Here is a 24,167-nt window from a genome sequence, read left to right on the forward strand (position 1 = left end):
GACTGTATGCACTCCAACAAAAACATAACAGCAGAATGGTTGGCTTACAAGTAGAAGCATGCTTGTCTTGATATTCAAAAATATATAATATTAACTTACAAGAATCTTTGTTGATATTTAGGTTTCAACAATGAAATCCATTTACTCAAAATGTTATGTAACTTTTCTTCTTTTTACCCTCACTGCCACACTGTCTTGTTCATCTCCCATTTTGAGCTTCATGGTTTCTGATTTTTATAAGGGTAAATTTGGTCAGTAAGCATTTTGGGGAGCCTGCAATAGTTAATAAATAAACATGAAAAAATTTAAAAAAAAAGGTTAAAGAAGGTTGAATTTTTACCAGTATTTGGTGCATACCCGTTACCTTCAATGGGTTTTAGCATCCCATTTTCGGAAACCCCAATTTATTCCACAATCCCGTTGTTATTGGAATCATCTTCATCTTGTAATGTATTAAAATGAGTATCTAAACACGAAACCTTCTTATCCAACTCCTCGAAAGACTTGGATTCAGCTTTGGCTTTCTCATTTTCAAGCTTGCAATTCTTGCTTCTCAAATCCATAATTTTGTGTCCTTTCTCATACATACTCTTCACTTCCTCCAAAAATCTATTACACCTTTCCTTAGCATATTTTCCTCTTCCCCTCAAAACCATATTTTCTTCCAGCAACTTTGAAACCTCTCCCCTCGTATCCACTAATTCTTTCTTGCATTTCTTCAGATCGTCTACAAAACCCTTTTTTTTCCAGCCTCTCTTCTTTGAATTTGTAGGAAAATGAATCTTTTTTGCCTATTTTAGTGACTGAATTTCCAACTTTGATTTCTACTCTTTCGCCAATAATTCACTTTCTATCATGGCAAAATCATTGGAAAGAAAAGTGGATTTTACAAGAGAAATCATTTTAGGAATGCTCCAAGTGCTAATATTCCCAATTTTGTTGTCACCCAAATTTGTCGAATTAACAATCTAATATTGCATGCAAAACCATTTTCGACCACTTTTATTATTGATTCCACATTTTCTCGAATTGACATAAGTTATCGAGATCTCTTATTTTCACTATTTTAATCTTCAGTTTCAGGTACCTGAATCTCTTCTGGAGTTTTACTTATTAGTTATGCCTTGGGCTTCTTCTAGAGCACCTGTCTTCACTATATGACCATCTAGATTTATTATTTTTTTATGAGAATTTTTATAATTGGAATTTTAATGAGTTATCTTTATTAAACTTCTGGTTCAAATTACTTCCCCCTTTAACTCATTACAAGTTATTATTTCTCTCCCTCTAATGTCGAAAATACTATCGAATCAAAATAGTAATCACAGATCTTGTCATAATTGAATCTCCAATACATTTAAAACATATAATAATACAAGAAGTCTCGTAATTAATGTATATTCTCAATTGTCCTTGAGTATTCACTTATCTTTGTTGTGGTAGAGCAATTAGAACATTTAAGCACATACAAAAATTCAAAGATGAGAAATATTTAGCTCTTGACCAAAAATCAATTATAATAGGGAGTATTTATAACTTATTGACTTGATGCGTACAACACGTAAATCAACATAATCTCATGTTGAAATAGGAAGTTTAGTTCTCATAAGTAATGGTTTAAATATTAATCAGAGGTGTTCAATCAATAGTTTCTCTAAACTGTTATGCACATAAATAAGAAACTTGTACGAAAGTTTTTCAAACTCAATCAATAAAAGACTGAGATACAAACTCATTAGTTTTAGAAATATGACTTATCTTAATTGCATAATCTAAAATTAAATATTCAAATAAGCAATCTTGCAAATGACAGGCTGCAAGTTGATAACATATATATGATTATTTTGTAGATGCATCAACAAAAATCATATAATATCAAAATCATCCACCTTGTGGATGAATGGGCCGATATTCATTTCAGAAATGCAAGACATTAAATCTCAACTTTAGCTAGTGAGTTTCCCATAATAAATTTTCATTGAGAACAAGCAACAAATGAGAATTAAACTAAAGAATCTTATGGTTCTTTAGTAATGTCCATATGAATTCTCAATTAATTTTTGCATCATATATGATCCAGGATGGTCTAATTGGTCACACCAAGTAGTAAATGCATTTGTATCAGTAAACTTCTAGTTTACTTTAACATACATTTCAATTGTACTAATAATGTCAATATAAATTATGACAAATTGATAATCTTACTGTCATTCCTTTTACTTTATATCCACATATAAGTACTATTGTGACATTTACTACTAGAAATGTCTAAACCAATGTGAAGTTTATAATGTCACTAAGTCAAAATAAATATAATTTCCAAACAATTATATGCAATATTCGTTTCAGAGAATATATCAAAATCTTCAAGTATCCAAAAAAAAATGATTATAAAATTTATTATATTTATTGCAAACATTCACTTCAAGGAATGTGCAAAAGGTAATTCAGACAATAATGTAAGTATATATTGTATTTCTTACCAATAAGATTATATAGATATCCTCTACTTCAAGGAATGATAAATTAATATAAATCATTGAATATTATGTACTAAGAATAAACATTTGGCAATATTTTGAATCACCCATATTCTTCTTATCTATTTGTCAATAATGACAATAAGTTAAAATTTCGTAATTGTTATGAATTGCTACATTCACTTCAGGGAATGAAGCAAAACTGGTGAAACAAATAACTTGTTATAAAATATCCCAAAATATCCTTCCTCAAAGAATATTAACAAAAACAAAATATCTGGGTATACGCCATACATGTGGTCAATTATCTTTCATATCACATTGATAACATAGATTATATTTACTCTTTGAAGAGTTATATTGAGAACTCTCATTATTCTCTTATTTATTACTATGTTCCCACTTTTAGTGGTCCATGATTATACCTTTTATTTTCTTTATGTTTGCATTCACTTTGGGGAATACAGCAAATCTAGTAGGATAGACTTCCAAATGTTTCTATTTGATTCTTTATTTCATAATCACTATCGCAAACATTCGTGGATTTCAAATCAAAATCTATCTTTTCATGTTGTCATGGTTAGTCTCCAATTATAATAAACATGATATAATAAATAAATCATAGTAAAATATGTCTGAAGATCTTTAACATCATCGCCATCACACATGTAAGGATTATATAAATTTCTTTGCATAATGATTTTGCATAATGATTACCCATAGTGCACAGGCCTCAATTGAAGACTAAAATTGCAATAGCTCTAGAAGGCAATCGACAACAACTTGAGAAATAAATTTGGAGTGATCGTATTATAAAATAAAAGAGAATCATGCTGATAATATGTTATAAAATAAAAAGGATAAAAAGTAAAGAACAAAGAGAATGAGAGAGCAAAAAAGAGAGAGCGTATTTTATTGATTAATCAGAATTATTTACAATGCTTCTCCAAAGTCTATATTTATGGACATAAGAAGTATAAATGAAATAGAGCTCTAATTCTAATGACTATTAGAATTTAAAGTATATTAAAACTTATTTAGATCTTGATGGACATCCATTTAATAATAAAATATTCATAACAATTGTTTTTAACCTATTTTGTTTCTTGACATATTTTTTCGTTATAAGAAAATAAAATTTTAGAATAATTTTTATTTCTACAATTTAGCTTTTGAAAAATAATTTAATTGAATTGAAAATTTTAATAGAGTTCAAAATAGAAAATTTTGTGAAATATTTTGTATTTTTTTGACTAAAAAATTATATCAGAGTCAATTTTACAAGCCTTTGTACTTTATATTAGTTCAATTCAAATTATTTCAACCTTTAATGTACTTTATATTAGTTTAATTCTACTTTATAATTTGTTAACGCATTTATTTGTTATTTTACTATAATCACACTGTACTGTAATTGTAAACTAAAACAAAATTTATAATTTATATTGTTTTTTAATATTAGTTTTACATCCTCACTCATCAAGAATTAGTCACTAAACTTGGGTTATAAGTATTTGATATTGAAACTATGAAGATGAATTTTTTAGACGTAATGATTTATTTGACCCTTTAAATTTACAAAAAAAAAGAAGAAGTCATTTTAACTTTCCCTTTAAGTTTTTGCCTCCTTTAGCTCTTAAATTTACATTTTTTTTATTAAATCACCCCCAAAAATGGATAAAAAAAGTTAGCGTATATTAACTTTGTTGACGTGGCATAGATGTGGATTGCCATGTGAATGCTACCTCAACAATAAATTTTTTAAAAAATTTAACCATAAAAGTCAACAATTCAAACCTAAATTGATCAAAACCTGTAATATTTTAAACCTAAAATGATTTTAATTAAAATGAATTTGAACTTAAAATAAACAGATGAAAGAACCCAAAACCTCAAACTTAAGTGAATTGAATTTAAAACTATTCAACTCGAATACAAATTTACTTAAACTAAAATATCCTAAAATGTTAAAACTCGAATTGATTAATCCAAATCACCCGACCGCTCAATTGAATGATCTAATTATAGGTAATAATTGAAGATTGTTTAATTACTATTTGTTTTACGATTTTTGTTAAGTTAATATATATATAGGGTGAAGCTAGAAAAAAATTTTAGGGTAGTCGAAATTTTGCAATAGTAAAAGTATATTTTCATAATTTTAATAGTCTATATCTTTATAATTTTTAAAAGATTAAATCAAATTTTTATTATTTTTAGGAGACCAACGTACAATTTTACTTTTATTAATTTAAAATTTTAAAAATATTAAAAGACCTAAATAGAAAATTTTCTATTTTAGGAAAAGATTTTCCCCATATATATTTATATGATCCAACATCATATGTATAAACTAAAGATTATTATTTAGTATACTAATATTGAAAATATTTAAATACAAATGAAGTTAGGAAACTATTATTTGTCTTATTTTTAAATATTAATTAAAAATTAATATCAATTCGTGGAATTTCAAACCTCTACCCGTAATATACCACATAATTATACCTATAAAACAAATGAATGCACCGTTGAAATTTCTTTATGGAAGACCTAAGAAATATTAAAGTCTACAAAAATAAAGCAAAATATATTCATTTTCAACATTTGGTTTTGATATTTAATTTCCTTGTCTTATACTTTACTCTTCTTTTCCCATGTTTTAAATGTTTATTACATAAAATATGTATAATGATTTATTTTATCCTTTAATTTTATAAAAAAATTAATTTTTATTATTTTAAACTTATGTTGTTTGTCAAATCGTTTTAAATAATGTAAATAAAACGCGGTGTATTTTTCTTGGTTTTGTATTCGTTCTATGGAAATTATTCGGCTTATGCTCTTTTTGGATAAATAGTAAAATTAAATTTGGTGAAATTAAAAGTAATAATGATAGTGAGATTAGTTAATATAATAGTAAGATTAAAACTAATATAAAACAAATTATTAAGAATTAAATTATTAAGTCTATGTTTATATTAAAAATAAATAATTAAATATGTTCAAATTGTGTTTAAGTTAGATAATAATTTTATTAGTAAATAATTAAAATTTTACAAAAAAAAATATTATATAAATATAATTAATTATAAAAAAAATCAGAAAATATCAACTCTATTGGTGTGATGAAATCTAAATGCAGTGATATAGTTTAGTTGTTATTACATGGGGAAGATATTTTTTTTCTTCTTATCTTGCATTTTGCTTGATTTTTTTTATGTTGTTTCTTGTAACGCCCCAAAATTTGAATGTCTGACTGTTGAATTCTGTCGTAATTAAGTCTCTATATTTGTGGTTATGTACTCTGTTTATGTGTTTGAGGTTGGGAGTTTGAGTCACGTCTTTAGAAGTTTTGATAGTTCAATTTTAATTAATCTATGCTATTGAGTCGTTGACTTGAAGCTAATTCTGTGTAAATCTGTGTTAAGTATGAGCCTGCTAGTTTATTGGCTAAACATCTGTCTACCCTTTGATCTCGTGTTTGAGTCTTTGCAAAAGTGAAGGGAGGATGAATTTTTGCAGCTTTGCAGAATTATTTTTGGTTTTCTATTTCTTTTAAAGTTAATTATTTAGTTTTAGTTTTTCTTTCTTTTTCCTTTTTCTTTTTATCGTTCTTTCTCTTCCATTCTTTTTCTTCATTTCTTTTTCCTTTTCTTCTCTTTCCTTGGGTTGCTGTTATAGTTTCGGTGTGTGTAACACCCCAAACCCGTCTCTATTGTTGGATTTGGGTAACAGAACATTACTGTACAATTGGAAAGCATTTAATATCATAACATTTAATAAATTAAATATATCATAAATCATTCAATCACATGCATTCTGTCCCTAAATCGAGCCTTCGAGGTCCTAAAAATAGCTTAGAAGCAATTCGGGACTAATTTGAAACAAAACAGGAGTTTTAAGAAAAAAGATGCAAAAATTGAAAAAAAGGGTCACACGGTCGTGTGGCCAGGCCATGTGACATAGCCTAGGCTTTGTAACATTCAAACAAGGGACACATGGCCTTGTCCCAGCCTGTGTCCACACTTGTGTAACTCACTGAGTAGGGTCACACGGTCGTGTCGCAGGCCAGGTCGTGTGCTAGGCCATATAACTCATTGACTTGAAACACTAAGACATTCCAAATGATACACGGTCATGTAAACCCAAAATTTACCTAAAATCAAGCCATTTCAAGTTTAAATCATACCAAACCATGCAAATAATTTAAGCACACATTCAAGGGGTTCAAACATCATTCAAACATACATAAACATACCATTTCAAACATCCTAAATCACCTAACCAATATGCCATTCAAAGGCACCACAATTGTGTCAAATACTAAAGATTACACCAAAGCAATTTAACCAAATCTCAATTATACAACCTAGTGCATTTAAGCACCACATGTTAACACAATGACAAATTCCAAGCCATCACAAACATACCAAAAGGGTAATATATACAAGCATTTACAAGTGAGCAAAATGACATAACTTAGTAAAGCATTAAAGTTCATCAAACTAAACTTAACTTCCATAAGCTTAAACATACAAACACATTCATTACACATCCATGAACTATCAATACAAAAGACCTATACATGCCATTATTAACCTTGGACAAAATGCTCAAAATCTACCGAAATTATTGCTGGATAGTGTGCTAGGTCTCTAACGGGCTTCCAACCGATCGAGCTTCTGATTATCTATAAAACAAAAGAAAGTAACTATGTAAACAATATGTGCTTAGTAAGCTCGTATAAACTTAAAACATAACTTACCGTTTCATTAATATAATTCATAGATTATGCATAATTCATTATCAATACCATAAGCTTAGTTTAAGCTTATACAACATCATCAACTCACAAGTTAGTACACTCGTTTATGATACAAATGAATTCAATCATAAGATAAGTAAATTTACATATATAAATACATCATTTAGCTTATAAATCTTTTCATAGGGTCATGATTCAATCCATTTGCATACTTACCATTTCATTCTTTTTTCTTACTCGTTGAACCATCTAGAATTACATCGAATACTCGGGAAAGCTCACACATAGTGTGCCTTTACATATAACAGTATCATTCCTTTTACATCAATGCTCACGTGAGCTGTGAAATGGGCTTGCTTACACAAGCTGTAGGTTGGAATGTAAGCTACACGATGCTTCTCACACGAGTTGTGGAGAATCTGCAACAAATGCATGACCTCATCCATTGGTAGGAAATTTAAGACCAACACCCGAAACATAAAATCCCTAATGACATGTCATTTGTATCCTAAGAATTCTTGAGGTTCAACGGGAACTCGTTATCCGTCAATTCATCATAACATGGATACATTTATATATAGATTCATTTATATTAAAACAACATAAAAAATAGTCAATTTAATTAACATTAAAATGATCATAATCCATACAAACTTACCTCAATAACTACGGCGTAGAGGTAGATTCGAACACTAATCTGAAGCTTTAGTTTTTCCTTGATTTAAGTCCAAATGTGGTTTATCTTGATCCAAATAAATAATTTCAATCAATTAAGTACTTCTAGTATTCAATTTAATCCATAGTTCATATTTATGCAAAATTATAAATTTTCCCCTAACATTTTAAGTTTTCACAATTTAGTCCTTAAGCTCATAACTTAAATATAACTCATTTTAGCTTAAATCCAACTTAACGAATGTTAAAAGGGACCTTGAAACAATCCATAATTACCAAAATTTCACAAAAAAACCCATGGATTTATACTTTTAACAATTTAATCCCTATTTCCAAAATTCAACAAAAATCACTCAACAAAACATGTTTATTTTACAACCAATATTCATAATCTATCAAATAACATCAAAACACATTAAAAAACATCCATGGAAAGTCCCTTAACCTTTAATTTCTTTTGCAAATTAACCCCTGGGCTAGCTAGATTAAGCTAAAACGAACTCAAAACATAAAAATCATTAAGAATGAGGCTTAAAATCATACCATGCAATGAACTAACCCTAGTCGAAACTTCAAGCTTCTCATCCCATGGAATTTCGATTAAAAAAATGATATAAGGAAGGAGATGATAGTATTTTGATATTAGTTTTTTTATTTAACTAATTACCAATTCACCCTTACTAATTTAACTTAAAAATTAACTAAATCATGTCCATATTTTTCCACTAACATTAAGGATGGTATAATTACTATTTATGTCCTTTAGATTTCCTTTCCATAGCCATTTAGCCCTTTTAAACTAATAGAACTCATGTAACTCCCCAAAATAGAACTCATGTAACTCCCCAAAACTTTTATTTTTAATTCTGTGAAATCTTGACACAAATGTGTGTCTACTTTAGTGGTTAAGTGTTTTGAATGTATGTGAGAGGTTCTAAGTTCAAGCCCCAACTTTGGAAATTTTTTATTATTTTTAGAATTAAGCCTTACCTTTGGTGAGTAGGTTTATTTTTAATTTTTGCTATTGGATATCAGAATGGGCTTGTTAGTCTGGTGGTTAGGTGGAGTGTGGATTTGTTGGAGGTCCTGTGTTTGAATCCTTGTGTTGGCAAGGTTAATGTTTTTGCTCAACTTTGTGTCAGTGTTTTGGTAGAGTTAGGATTCTGTGGGAGTTATGAGTAGTGGGGGATTGTAAGGAGTAAATTAAGGGATTGTAGAGATTTTTGGGGATTATTTTCCTCTGTTCAAATTTTCTCTTTCATTTGAAGAAGAATCTAACGTCAAACTTTTTGGCTATTTTTCTTTTTCTTTTCTGACGTGAACCTTTCCTGTGCCTTTCTCTTTCTTCGTGTTGTTCTCGTGTTTTGGTGCTTGTCGTGGGATTTAGGTAAGAGGGTCACTTTAGTTTTGATTTTCGGTAACTGTTAGATTTATCATCCTTCGTAATGTGATTTTGGCACGGTTAAAGGTTTGATTCCTACAATATTCTGGTGTAAGTGAAGGTGGTGGAGAAAGAAACATGTTTTTGGTGAATTAACCATGTTATTATCTGTGCTAGTCGTTGGTAGGTTGCTTGCACTATTTCGGGATTTATTGTGACTCATAAATTAGTGGATTGGTGACTAATGGATTTCTGTTTCTTAGGTTTCGGAAGGCTCGTGGTTGTTGTAGTGTCTTAAACAAACTAGGTGTGTACTCGAAACACAGAAAAACGAGATTTAATGAAAGCCGAAAAACCCCCATTGTTGAAGCCACACGGGCGTGTTGTTGCCCTTGTGGTAGGTCGTGTGCGACAACACGGCCGTGTGGTCGACGAAGATATGGCCGTGCATAACGCAGAACCATGTAGTGGCTGTAGTGTGGCTGTGTGGGCCACACGGGATAAACCGTACTGGACGTGTGGGCCACACGGGCGTGTGGGTCTACACGAGTAGTCCACATGGGCGTGTGGGTTTCTGGACCAGGCCGTATAATCCACACGGGCAAGGGCGATCTGGACGTGTGGGCCCACACGAGCAAGCCACATGGGCATGTGGGCCAATTATATTGAAATTTTCCATAGGGTCACACGAGTCATCCTAATTGACTATGGACTTACCTTAGGGTCGAAAAAGGCTTACTAAACCCTAAATCTTTGTGTTCTATTAGACTATTGTACTGTTATGAGCATGCCTGTATCTGATACCTGTTATCTGTTAGGAAAAGCATGATTTATTAGTTAAATCTATATGCATGTCTGTTAATGTGATTGGGGCGGGATGATATATATATTAGAGGAAGTGTTCTGAGAGGCGTTTACGCCTATTATCTGGCAACTCAGGTGCATTATATTTGATACATGCCACGTTCGACACATCATGGTGTGTAGGGCTGGGTGGGTGTTTTAAACCCCACATGGTGTGTAGGGATAGTCGGAGATGGTGTGTAGAGGCCGGGGTAGGATCCTAATTTGTGTATCTGACTGCATATTTGTATCTGTATCTGTATCTGAGATGGGCTAAATCCCAAATCTGCATCTGAATCTGTAATGGGCTTAGGCCCAAGACTGTATCTGACTGATATCTGTTATTCTGTATGCATGCCTGCATAATTCTGTGGGGTTATACACTGAGTTTACGTAAACTCACCCTTTCTGCTATCTATTCTGTACAGGTAATCCACAAAGTTAGGTGGATCTGTCCAACGGAGCCTCTCAGTGACCACATGATCGAACTGGTTATGATTATGATTTAATTTTTATGTTCTTGTCTAATCTGGGTTTTATTTTATTTAATTCGGACTTTATGGACTGTTTTGTTTTAAATTCAGGATAGACAGAAATTCTATGATTTTAAATTTGCTAAACGTGTTATAACTCAAATTTTACCAAAAACAAAGGTTTTACCAATATTTAATTGTTTTCTAAACATGAACGATTTTACTCAAAATGAGCTTTCGCTAAAATGATATATTTTAAGACAAGTGGACTAGTTGAAAACATGTTTTGAATTTAACGAAAGTATTAAAGGGTTTATGAGTTTTGTGGTTTTTATCAAGTTAAAATTTTACAAAATCCCTTCCATATGGCATCGCCAGATTAAGCCATAACGTCTAGGTCGGGTTTAAGGTGTTACAACTCAACTTTTACACTTTTTATGATTTAGTCCTTTCACCTAATTAACCATTTAAACATCAAAATTTCTTAACAAAATTTTAATTCAACCTTAATATAATCTTGTAGACATTCAATAAATAATAAAATAATAATTCACTAGTCGGAATTGTGGTCTCAAAACCACTATTTTCGACACCACTAAAAATGGCTTGTTGTAGTATGTGTGATCGGGTAAGTATGCACTTCTCTATTGCCGATTGAAAAGTTAATTGTGTGATTTTTTTTTATTTGTAGAACTTCTGTTAAGTGGTTGTTTCGTTCGTTTCTATTAGATTTGTTTCAACTCGATTTGTTTAAACCTTCTTTTAAGGGACCGTTTGGTTTTCTTTTTAGGCGAGGATATCGAAAGCAATGATCCTCAGTGCAATAACTCGAGTAATTACTGTTGATTTTGTTGGTAAGTCTGGATTCGTTGAAGGTTTTGTGTCAAAACTTTCGACATAGTTTTTCGGCGCGTGATTGGGTGTTGTTGTCAATTAAATTGTTTAATTATGTTATTGAATGGTCGTTTTAGGGTTCGGGAGTCTTCTACGTTGCCTCCTGCTTCAAAACTGCTTTAGGTGCTTACCAAAAACCCGAGTTTTTGTGATTTTCGGATGCCGAAAAATGAAAAGTGTCGTGAGAATGAGAGAAAGAACATGAGGGAAAGAAAGAAAATGGGGGAAAACGTGGAAACAAGTTTTGGAATATATATATATATTTTAATTTAAAACTTAATTAACAAATAAATAAAAATAAGGAATTAATAATTTAGTTAATATCTAACAAAACCAATCAAATTTATTTATTATTACTATTAGAATAGATTTCAAAACAAAATAGTCAATATATAACTTGTCAAAACCCCTTCCAAAATTTAACTACCAAAAATACAAAAAAAAACAATTCCTACATTGTATACACATGGACTCGAACCCGAGACCAAAGATAAGTTTCTAAAAAGTTAGTCACTGAACCAATAAACTCATTTTTCTTTTAAAGCACAAAAATGTACTTAACAACACCACTAAACCACTGGTCCAACCAACTAACCTAAATAATTCTAATCCCAATTTTGGGGATTACACATGTTGAATTGCAGTGGTCAATACATAGACTATCATGGCCAATAAATGACGTACCATAAAATATTTTTAGGCTGTATTCTTTTGACTTAAAAGCTTAATTGAAGCTAAAAGTAGAAATATTGCAATAATTTTAACATGTTATTGATAAATATAATATTTTTTTAGAAATATAATATTTTTTTGGAAATATAAAATATTTTACTATTAAATTTCAAAAAGATAATATATATAACTCTTCAAGGATAATTTTATTGTTAATTTCCGAGAAGTTTTTGCAGTCAAGAAGTTGTTTTCACTAAATTCAGGAGACTAAAGTAAATTGACATTTTTCTTTCTATTATTATTATTTAATGGGAGGAGACTTTTTCTTTTATATTTTGTATTTTATTTTTTTTAATAATTTTCAAATTTAAGTAATATATATATACGGGAAATTCTATCATATGTATATACATGTAGAAATCATAAATTTAGAACACAAATGTGTGACTAAAAATAACATACAATAGATAATGAAACTTGCGGTTTGAAACTAATTAATAATAACACATGAAATATGTACGTTATTAAGATAAGAAAATTAAATTAAATTGTTTATCCTGTTGTTGTCATCAACTTGAGTCCTTGTCAAGTTAACTTGCGACACAAATTTATCTACACTATTTTTTAACTTCTTGACTAAGTTGATGTCACAAGTCAACTGGGCACCAACTTGGTTAGGAAATTATGAGAATACCCTTTTTTATTAAAAATAATAATATTATTCGAGGGTATTTTAGTCTTTTAACTTTAAAAAACCAATAAAAATAAATATGGTAGGATTCGAGCCCACATCAATTGTATTTATAAAACTTTTAATTTACCACTCAACTAAAGCTTTATTTTAATATTTTATACACTTTAGTTTTATTATACACACCCTATTACCTCTATAAGTTGTATATCTATACTTATTATTATTTAAACTCCAGACTGAGTTGGTGTCACCCTCAATCGGTCACCAACTCGGTTAAAAAATTACGAGAATGCCTTTCCATAATTAAAATAAGTAATATTATTTGAGGGTATTTTAGCTTTGTCAGTTAAAAACCAATAAAAATATATATATTATGGGATTTGAACTCACACCAATTGCATTAGTAAAACCTTTAATTTACCACTCAACTAAAGCTTTATTTTAATATTTGTTATACATTTTACTTTACTACGAATTTAGAACACATATATGTTTAAAATATTGGTTATAAAATGACAAAATATTCCTAATAGTTAATTATTGGTTATAAAATGAAAAAAAAACACCATATATTTATGGTTGTATAAATTTATAATTTATTAAATATTTTTCAAAAAATCTATTAACTGTTATCTATTTATAATTTAAAAATATTTGTATTAAATATATAAAATATCTATATAGTTGTATAATATAATTTATATTAAATATATAAAATAATTTACTCCTTAAAATTAATAAATTAATAAAAATATATATTTTTTATATTTTATAATTAAATTAAAATAAAATATTTTTAAAAACCATTTGATTCATATTTCGGCTAGGCTGGGTTGGGTCGACTCAAGGACAAAAAGGGACAAGCTAGGCCGACTTGGTCGATGGATGACACAACCTATGAATAGTTGTAATACTTGTTATATGAGGCTGCTTGGTGAGGATAAAAGTGGGAAAAAAATTGAAGTTGAGTAAAAGAGAACTGATATTTAAAACATAAATTTACATAGGTAAAAGAAATCACCCAACTTAAGTAAAAATGTTAAAATGATCTTATTATTTATCAACGCTACCAAATGCTTTATTATTTGAAACTCATGTCATGGTTACACAATAAATCAACTATCACAATTAAAAAAAGTGATTTATTATTTTAAGAATCATCCCATGTCAATTGAAAACGTGAATAACTTCTTAAGAATAAATCAAGCTCTGCTTTCATGTTGCTCTTCTATTGTTTTTTCTTTTGAGAGAACATATATTCTTATTTTTGTGCATCTGATACAAGATCCCCCTTCACCTATGGAGTATTCTTCTTCTTGATTACGATTCTCTAATCCAATATTTTTTTTTATTCAATGCAGTAAGGGAGTCCATTTCTAGTTTCAAGCAAACCAAAGTTGACTTTATTTTTCAAAATCTTACTTTTAAAGTAAATTATTTTCTCATTTATTAAAATTTTAAATGTAGACACTCAATTTTGCCCGGCCCATTTCAGTATTTAAAATAATAAACCCCCAAAAAATAAAAATAAAACAAAGTCCAAGTCCAGTACAAAATTATAAACATATAATTTGGCCCAATTGGAATGACCCATTACTTGAAAAGATTTAAGGTCCATCTATAAGTTTGACTCATATGGAAATATAATCTTTAAGGATATGCAATCTTAGATATGATATGCAATCTTAGATATGATATGCAATCTTGAAGATATGATCTTGTAATCTTGGAGATTTAATTTGTAGATATCCTTTAATCTTAACCGTTGATGTAATTGATCTGTACAGTTGGATTTGGGGAGGCTCAACTATAAATAGAGGCATCTCCCTTCATTGTAAATCACTTGAGTTTTGGGAAGTAATAAGAATTCTTGAGAGCATTCACTCAAATTTCTCTCCCTCTTGCATTCTTACTCTCTGTGGTTTGTTCTTATTTTATTCTTCGTCTATCTTAGTTTTTCAACCTATTTTTTTAATTTCTTCATTTTTCAAATATGTATATTTATTCCTATCTTTTATACATTTGATTATGTATTTTATATATTATAATATTTAACCTTTTTATATAGTTTATTTTCAAATATATCTTTTCTATGCATGTATATATATTATATTATCATTTCATGTATTTTGAACTATTGCATTATATTTTTATAATTTGTAAATGTTCTATTTATTCATTTTTTAGTGTATGTCATTTATCTTATTTGTGCTTAGTTTCATTTTTTTATATGCTATGTTTAATTATTTCTTTTATGTGCTATTTTATGATATATATTATTGTATAATTTTTGCATGTTTATGTTAAATTGTACGCCATGCATCATTTTTTGTCTATTGATTTATTAAAATGTATGTTGAATTATACCTTATATGTTTATATGCTTACTTATTCATTTTTAATGTATGACGTATATTTTTGTATGTATGTTTTACATGTTTTAAATTTGCCATGTTTGTTGTTTAAAATTTGTTTAAATTCATGCTTTTACTTACCTATTATGATAATATGCTATCTTGTATGTTATATTCTATAATGTTAATATGATTCCACATACATCAATAAAAAATGAGATTCCAAAGTTTTCAAAAATAAAAAAGCAATGTTTGGTGTTTGGAAGTTTCGAGAAAAGTAGTGCCCTAACTTACTGGGTTGCAACTTTTCTCGTTGAGTTCGAATAGTCAAGCACCCTTCTAAGTGATTTTGAGTTTTCAAAACTTAAACAATTATTTCAAGATTTCAAAACATAGTGTCCTAACTTACTGGATATGGCGTTTTGTTGTTTCGAGATAGAAATTTTCGAAAGACGAGCTTAGTTTCGAAGGTTTTAAAATGTTGCGTCCTAACTTACTGGATGTGATGTTTTGACTCGTTTGAAATAAGTAAGCCTTAATTTTCAAAATTGAGACATTCTAATTAAAAGAGGTTTGCATCTTAAAACTTTCAAATTTCCGACATTAAAGACACTTGATAATCAATTAGGTACCAATTTTTGGGCGTTACGAGGGTGCTAACCCTTCCTCGTACGTAACTGACTCCCGAATCCGTTTTCTCGACTTTCGTAGACCAAAATTAATGTTTTAAAACAAAACATTTTATAAGGTGATCCAATCACACCTAAAAAGATTGGTGGCGACTCCTGTTTTCGTTTTTCTTAAAGTCGATTCCCATTTTTCAAAACTCAATTTTAAAAATGGTTTCGACATTAAAAATTTAAATTTATCTTTAAAAAACTATTCAAAATAAAATAAATAATACCATATTATTGTGATCAAAAGAATTTATTACTCAAAAATGCCGAAATTTTTTTATATTTACCAGAGTAGGGCAATTTTTGGAATAATTATAGGGATAGGCCGATTTAGGGAAAATGCTTCCAGTTGGAAGCACTTTTTGTGTGGTACCAGCTAGAAGCATTTTATTGCATTTCACCTGAAAAAGCTTCTAGTTGGAAGCGTTTTCCCTGTGTTATATTAGGGTTCAAGGTTTTTTAGGGTTTCTTTAGGGGTTTTTATAGTTTTTTAGTGTTTAAGGTTTTGGGATTAGGGTTTTAAAGTAGGGTTAGTTTAGGGCTTTAGGTTTTAAATGGATACAATATTTAAAATGATAATAATTGTAATTATTGAATTCAATATTTAAAATATTTGTATTTACACCAATCGTATATTCAAATTTCATTTTGTAAATTGATTCAAAATCAAAACTCGGGGTACTCGATTCGGATGCAAAACTAGTTTTAAAGTTTTTTTTGTGTTTTTTTAATTTTAGTTTGATCTGATATTTTAGTAAAATACCTATCCAATGCATTACTTTTTACGAGATGGGTTTTGAAAATATATCTCAGGAATATTGGGATATTTGAAATATGATGTAAAATTTCTTGGTTAGTGGGGGATGAAATTTGTAGAGACAAAATGCTCCAAGTAGGACGCACTGTCAGTAGAACTATTGAAAGCGCATGCAGCTGGAAGCGTTTTTTGCTGAGTTGGCACCGAAGATGTTTCCAACTGGACACGCTTTCAATACTTCTGCTGACAGTGTGTCTTGCTTGGAGCGTTTTGTCTCTACAAATTTCAACCCCCCACTATCCGTGGATTTTTTTCAGAATCAAATAAGAGGTCATGCCATATGCTATAAATGTAACTTATTTCAACCTCCGATGGCATAAGCCATTTACAAGGAAATAAAATTTTTAGAAGTTCAGAAAAATAGAAGTTTGCAGAGAAGGCATAAGTTGGAGCAACGATACTATCTGTATAAAAAGTAAGCATAAGCATTGATTTTTGTTGTTAATATTTATTTGAAACATTTTTTTTGCATAATGTTTTTGTTTTGAACTTCTCTCGGCAGATAATTTGGTTCAAAATGAGAGGATGAATTAATGCTATTATTTATTATGATGATGAGGTCTATGACATCGAGAACAACGTCGTTTTTTTATCGAAAAACACAACGCAACTATCATTTAACCAGAACATATAGTTGCCAAAACTCCGGACAAGAATTAGGCAAAAAATCGTCGGATCCAACCAAATGAGAGTATCATCTATTAAGTATCAATTCTGTGCTTCAGTCGACCTCGTGAGATATGAGCTTTCAATATCAAAGGTGCTATAGGATTGAAGGCGACAGTGCAGGTGCATATCGGTCGTGGATTACCGTTTCTTAAGTTATATGTGGAATTTTCAAGCCCAGATAAAGGACAAAGGATGTTGACATCTATTCCTTTTTGAGAGGCCAGAATTATTGAAAATGTTGATGGGCCAATGACACAATTGTGTGATGGGTTCATCACTTTGTTAGAAAGTTCCCATTATGATATCCTGGAATCATCAATGGGAAGACACTCATTTGTCTCGGCCTTAGATTTCAACCGCGGGAGGTAGAACATTGACAATCGGGTTTTGGTGGTAGAACAAAATACACAACCCCTACATGACACTCAATTAGTGGGTTAGACATGAACTTCAGTCAATCAATGATTAACGTTGGGAATACTTACTGGGGAGAGACATTAACTTCCAGCGATTGGCAATCGACAAGTGATTCTAAATATTTCAACAACTACACAATAAGGGATGATGTACTCCCTACGAGGTCTACCAGGGAGGGGATATTCAACATGACAGATATAAGTGGGTCAGAAAACGAAGATGGCAATGAATCTGATATCGATCCAGTTCGGGAGCCCGGTGCCAACATGAATCTGATAGACGATGAAGGGGGTGAAGAAGAATAAAAAGATCAACGATTCACGACATACTCACCTCCAACCCACAAGCATAATGTCGACTTATTGGCAAAGGATGGTTGGAGTTTGCAAAACTACCACATAGGAGGCTGGGCCACGCAAGTTCTTCTTTGGATTCGGGTAATTTAGAAGTAGGTAAGGATTTTTCCACTAAAGATGGTTTTGTCGCTGCAGTGAAGCGATAAAACATTAAGAACGGGGTTAACTTCCACGTGTTTAAATCTCAATATGAGAAGTTTAAGGCCAAGTGTGCAATGTGAGACAGTAGATGTGCATGGAAAATCATGACTTCTGTTAAGAAGAAGACAGGGTTATGGACGATTAAGAAGTTTATCGCTCCGCATATGTATGTTACCCCTGGTACTGTATAAATACTGGTATAGATTATGACATAGTTGAATTGCCAAATTTAATGTACTCGTGGTGTTGTAGGTATTTCTTGAGATCATCTTAAGTTGGATTCAGAGATGATTGCAGGCATAATACTACCGATGGTGAAAGCGAGTTCGAGGATTGTTGTGTCAGTCTTAATTATGTAATTAATCTGGAAACGGGGCCCTTACTAGAACGATCGCTTGCTTTGTAGATGTCGAGTGTTCCACTATTTGTTTTGGACCTTCAAGCAATGCTCCTAAGCATTTTAGTACTGCAAGCCATTGGTACAAATAGACAGTATCTTTATATATAGTAGATATACCCTTCGGATGTTGTTGGTCGTGGCATAGGATGGCAATAAGACAATCCTTCTAATTGCGTTTGGAGTCAGCAGACTATTGAGATTTCTTTCTATCTAGGTTAAGGAGGCATGTTATGAAACATCTGTAAAAATCCCTAACAACCTTGAGCCAGGGAAGTATTTTCTGTGATTAATGCAGGTAGAAAAATTAAATTCAAAGAGCGGGATAAATGTAAGAAGCTGGAATGGCATAATAGATGCTGGACGAACACTGATAGAAACAAAACAAAGAAAACATCCTCAGGCACACTGATTGAGCTGACAGATGAATCTGGCAGCAAAACATGATAGATTTAATTAAAATTTAATTTTATGTATATGTATATTTAATTAACTTATTAGTTTAAACTTTAACTATTATTAAATTTTTTATTATATAGAACTTGAGGCACTTTGAAAATTGGAAATTTGGGTTAAAACAGAGTCAGTGTCGCAACACGACACCCCTATGTCGCAACACCACATTCAAAACTGAAGAAATCTAGAAAATCATCTCGATATTATGACACAACACCTCTGTGTCGTGGCAAGGAAGACAGTATACCAAAATTATAAAATTTCAGAGTGTGTCGTGAAATCGAGCCCGATGTCATGACAACTGTAAACTAATAGGGTTGTCGCGACATTGGTATAATTTTTTGCAAGGTCGACCCAACCCGATCGCACAAATCGACTCATTAAACCTAATTTTAATTGGTTTTAAACCTCAAAACCCTCCTTTTTAAACATAACAACTCTTTTAACTATTACTAAAAAAATTCTTAAACTCTAAATCCTCTCAAAGTCTCTTAAATCCTTTAAAAATCCCCAAAACCATTCTTTTTTTGTTCTCATATTTTGTTGTGGATCTCCTTGCAAACACACTTGGTATGGGTCATGCTCTATAGTGGAACAAGTTATCACAAGGAATTCAACCGTGTAAATCAAGGTTAAGGGTTCTTAATTCTTATTCTTATTGTTTCATTGAAAATATTGCTTGCTATTTTATTAGTTCCTAACATAAAATACCATTGAATAGCCTCCAATGAAAGTTAGGGGAACTAATGAAATATAATCATTAATGGTTCCAAACCTCTTTAATTTCCTGAATTAAAATGTCAAAAATTATACTTTAGAACTTCAGGGAAAAAACATTTATTCAAGAGTGGAAATTTGAATCGTCGATGACCCTCTGTCAAGAAATTTGGCCTGGTCTGATACCATAGATGAAAATACTTTTGTGTGATCCCGAAAGACTCTAGTGTTGTCTCAGTAGTTCAGGAATTTTACACATCCCTTAGGGACAAAAACATTATGCAAGAAAAAAGATACTTCAAATAAATATTAACAACAAAAATCAATGTTTATACTTACTTTTTCTACAAATAGTATCATTTCTCCAACCTATGCCTTGCAAACTTCTATTCCTCTGAACTTCTAAAAATTTTATTTCTTAATAAATGGCTTATGCCATTGGAGGCTGAAAATATGTTACATTTATAGACCATGGCATGACCTCCTATTTGATTCTGAAAAAATCCCTAGATAGTAGGAGGTTGAAATTTGTAGATACAAAACGCTCTAAACAGGATGCACTGTCAACAAAAGTGCTGAAAGCGTGTCTAGTTGGAAGCATTTTCAATGTGAACTCAGCAAAAAAACGCTTCCAGCTGGACGCATTTTCAGTACTTCTGCTGATAGTGTGTCTTGCTTGGAGCGTTTTGTCTCTACAAATTTCAACCCCCACTAACTAGGGAATTTCACATCATATTTCAGATATCTTAGAATTCCCGAAATATATTTTCAGAACTCATCTCGTCAAAAATAATGTACTGAATAAGTGTTTTACATAAATATCGAATCAAACTAAGGTTAAAAAAAACGCAAAAATTTTTAAAATTAGTTTTGCATCTGAACCAATTACTCCTAGTTTCGATTTTAAATCGATTTGCAAAATGAAATTTGAATATACGATTGGGGTAAACATAAATATTTTAAATATCGAATTCAATAATTACAATTACTATTATTTTAAATATTTTATCAATTTAAAATTTAACCCAAAACCCTAAACTAACCTTAAACACAACCTTACTTTAAAACCCTAATCCTAAACCTTAAACACTAAAGAATCCTACAAGACCCTAAAAACCTTGAACCCCAATATAACACGACAGGAAATGCTTTCAGCTGGAAGCTTTTTCAGGTGAAATGCAAAAAAAATACTTCCACCTAGAAACGTTTTATTGGTACCATGCAGAAAGCGATTCCAACTAGAAGCGTTTTCCCTAAATCTGCTTATTCTCGTAATCATTCCAACAATCTGCCTACTCTAATAAATATAAAATTTTTTTGGCATTTTTGAGTAATAAAGTCTGATTATATTTATAAAATAATAAATTTTAAAAAAACAAGATTTACTATTAGTAAATAAAATGACTATATTCCATGTTTAATTTTTAATAATATATCAAATAGTTTTATGTTATGAATTTAGTAATTATAAGACTCAGTCGTATGGGATTTGGTATAAGGTTAGAAACTAAAAAAATGTCAAAGTTAAAATGTATACTTCATTCCTAGCTATACATTCAGTTGCTCTCTATATATAACTCCATTTCTTCTGCATTCGATCACTGAAAACAAATATGACCAACTTACACAACAAGCACGCAGTTCTTGCTTGCGAAGGCCGGTCATGGGGCTGCCATGCCCCTCAATTCGCTCCTCTTATGGCGGGGGCACTAGTAATATTCTGCTGTGCATGATGGTGGTGGGGTATGAAATTCACCAAAATAAGCCCACCTCTACCACCTGGTCCTTTAGGCTTGCCTATAATAGGAAACCTTCCCTTCATTAAACCCGAATTGCACCGTTACTTTTCAGACCTGTCTCGGGTCTATGGTCCCATCTTCAAACTTCGAATGGGGAGCGTTTTGGCAATAGTCATAAACTCGCCTTCACTAGCCAACGAGGTCCTCAAAGTTCAGGACGCCATCTTCGCTAACCGTGACGTTCCAGCAGCCGCTGTGGTCGGCACCTTTGGTGGACTCAACATCTTATGGAGACCCAACGGTCCTAGATGCAACCGGCTGCGTAAGCTTGTTATTTGCGAAATCATGAGCAAACAAAGCTTGGATGCTTGCTGCGTGCTTCGTCAACAAGAGGTTCGACGAATGGTGAAGGAGATTCACGGAAAAGTTGGTTCCTCAGTTAACATATATAAACAATTATCAGCAACCGCTCTACGAGTGATGATGAGCAGGCTATGGGGTGATGATCCATCGCAAGATTTGATTGAGTTTAGGAAACGATTGGATGAATTTATAGTAACATCTGCAACACCGAATGTTTCTGATCTTTTCCCAATTCTGGCCCCATTTGATTTACAAGGAATTGAATCCAAAGCGAAGGAGCAATTGTCGTGGTTTTATGGGGTTTTTGAATCAATGATGAAGAACCGAAGAAACATTATAGATGATGGAAAAGAAAAGGAGAAAATTAGCAAGGATTTTATGCAGCAATTGTTGGAGCTGCACTGGCGAGGAGATGATAAAAACTCTTTATCCAACAACGAAGAGAAAGCTTTGCTTCTGGTAAATAACTTCAACATAATAACATCCACATAAGTGTTGATATTTTCCAATTTACAATATTAATCTCTATATCTCATAGGATTTGATGGTCGCCGGTACGGATACAATACCCACTACTGTAGAGTGGGCGATGACCGAACTATTATGCCATCGAGATAAAATGAAGAAACTCGTAGAGGAATTAGATACGGTAGTCGGAAACCAGAACACGGTGGAAGACTCTCATATACCTCAACTTGTCTACTTGGATGCTGTCATAAAGGAGACTCCGTCTTCACCCGGTTGCTCCATTGCTAATTCCTCATGTGCCCAGTGAGACCACTGTTATTGGTGGATTTACTATCCCTAAAGGTTTCACGGTTTTCATTAATGCATGGATCATGCAAAGGGACCCTGAGTTGTGGGATGATCCTCTTCGGTTTCAGCCTGAGAGATTCTTCGAAACCGACATAAGCTATCGAGGCAGCGATTTCAGGTTTTTTCCATTTGGTTCAGGGAGGAGGATGTGTGTTGGGGTTTCTCTGGCGGAGAAGATGGCGGCACTGCTCTTGGGCTCTTTGGTGCACTCTTTTGAATGGGGATTACCGGAGGAGACTAAGCCTAGTTTAGAAGATAAATTTGGGATTTTTTTGAAGAAAGCGGAATCACTTGTTGCTATACCCGTCACACGACTTCCTAATTTGGAGCAATACCGATGAATATGTTCAGTTTTTGCGTATCATAAACTATATGATATGTATGTTAAAGAATTGTTACTACGTAAGAAAAAAGTAACTACGTAATAGAATAAATAAGACTTTACATAGTAAAGTTGAGCCATTAGAGATTATAATGCATCTTAGGTTTAAATCCTAAAAATTTATATGGATATGTTTTGAATGAAATATATACTTGTGCTTATATAGTTTACTATCACTAATAAATTTATATATGATGTATAGAATAATTGTTCTTATAAAGGTTAATATATACGGAGGTATCTAAATTTGGTAACTTATATTTATTTGGTATCTAATTTTTTTGGACCTAACTAGACCTGAATTTGAAAAACATAAGCTAATTTGGTAATTTCTTTTAGGTACCAAATTAACACCATTAAAATACACTAACATGATGTTGACAACCAATAACATAATGACACATTTTAGCACGTGGCAAAATATTAAAAATGAAATTGATTTTTAGCACTAAGCCATATATTGGGAGCATGCAGTATAAGGCGTTTCAAAAGAAATGAAGAAAGCATGGGCAACACAGCTTAGGGCCCCTTTGGATAGGCAGTGCATGTTTATTTGCGGTTAGCGTAAAACAGTTATGGCGGTGAGATTAGATACTGTAGCGTGAGATAAAAAGAAAGCTAAACGCACCACACTAGATATAAACGCCCATCCAAAGGGGTCTTTAGACTACTTCAATCTAGGTGCACATGAACCAGGTTAGTGAGCTTTTGTCTAGTCCTACAGCAACAGATGGGCCACGGTAATGATATCATTTTTAGTCCTTATAATGTTTAAATTTCAAAATTTTAATTTTAATTAATGCAATAATTGTAAAATTTATTTATTAAAATAAAAAAATTGTTTTTCAAGTATCTTGTAAAAATAATAAACTGACATGAAATTACTTATATGATAATATATTTTCTCCATAAAATTTTAAAAATAATAAAATTTAAATTATCGAAATTAATAAAGATTTTTTCATTGATATTTGCTTGGGGATGAT

General features: G+C 31.2%; 1 protein-coding gene across 1 annotated transcript; it reads left to right on the forward strand.

Annotated features, from left to right (window-relative positions):
* Positions 1-21,770: 21,770 nt before the first annotated feature.
* Positions 21,771-23,140, forward strand: LOC107902131 (geraniol 8-hydroxylase-like). The gene is made up of 3 exons (XM_016828357.2): positions 21,771-22,442; positions 22,522-22,754; positions 22,831-23,140. The coding sequence occupies exons 1-3, from the start codon at positions 21,771-21,773 to the stop codon at positions 23,138-23,140; spliced, it is 1,215 nt and encodes a 404-aa protein (XP_016683846.2).
* Positions 23,141-24,167: the final 1,027 nt, after the last annotated feature.

The sequence above is a fragment of the Gossypium hirsutum genome, chromosome A04 (genome assembly GCF_007990345.1).
Source record: "Gossypium hirsutum isolate 1008001.06 chromosome A04, Gossypium_hirsutum_v2.1, whole genome shotgun sequence".
NCBI classification, from domain to species: Eukaryota; Viridiplantae; Streptophyta; class Magnoliopsida; order Malvales; family Malvaceae; genus Gossypium; species Gossypium hirsutum.

What these genes read in the sequence shown, in the direction of transcription:
- LOC107902131 (XM_016828357.2), top strand. Translation starts at nt 21,771, where the DNA reads ATGGGGAGCGTTTTGGCAATAGTCATAAACTCGCCTTCACTAGCCAAC. An exon ending in AAGAGAAAGCTTTGCTTCTG is followed by an intron (nt 22,443 to 22,521) that starts GTAAATAACTTC and finishes TATATCTCATAG; the next exon opens with GATTTGATGGTCGCCGGTAC. An exon ending in GCTAATTCCTCATGTGCCCA is followed by an intron (nt 22,755 to 22,830) that starts GTGAGACCACTG and finishes GATCATGCAAAG; the next exon opens with GGACCCTGAGTTGTGGGATG.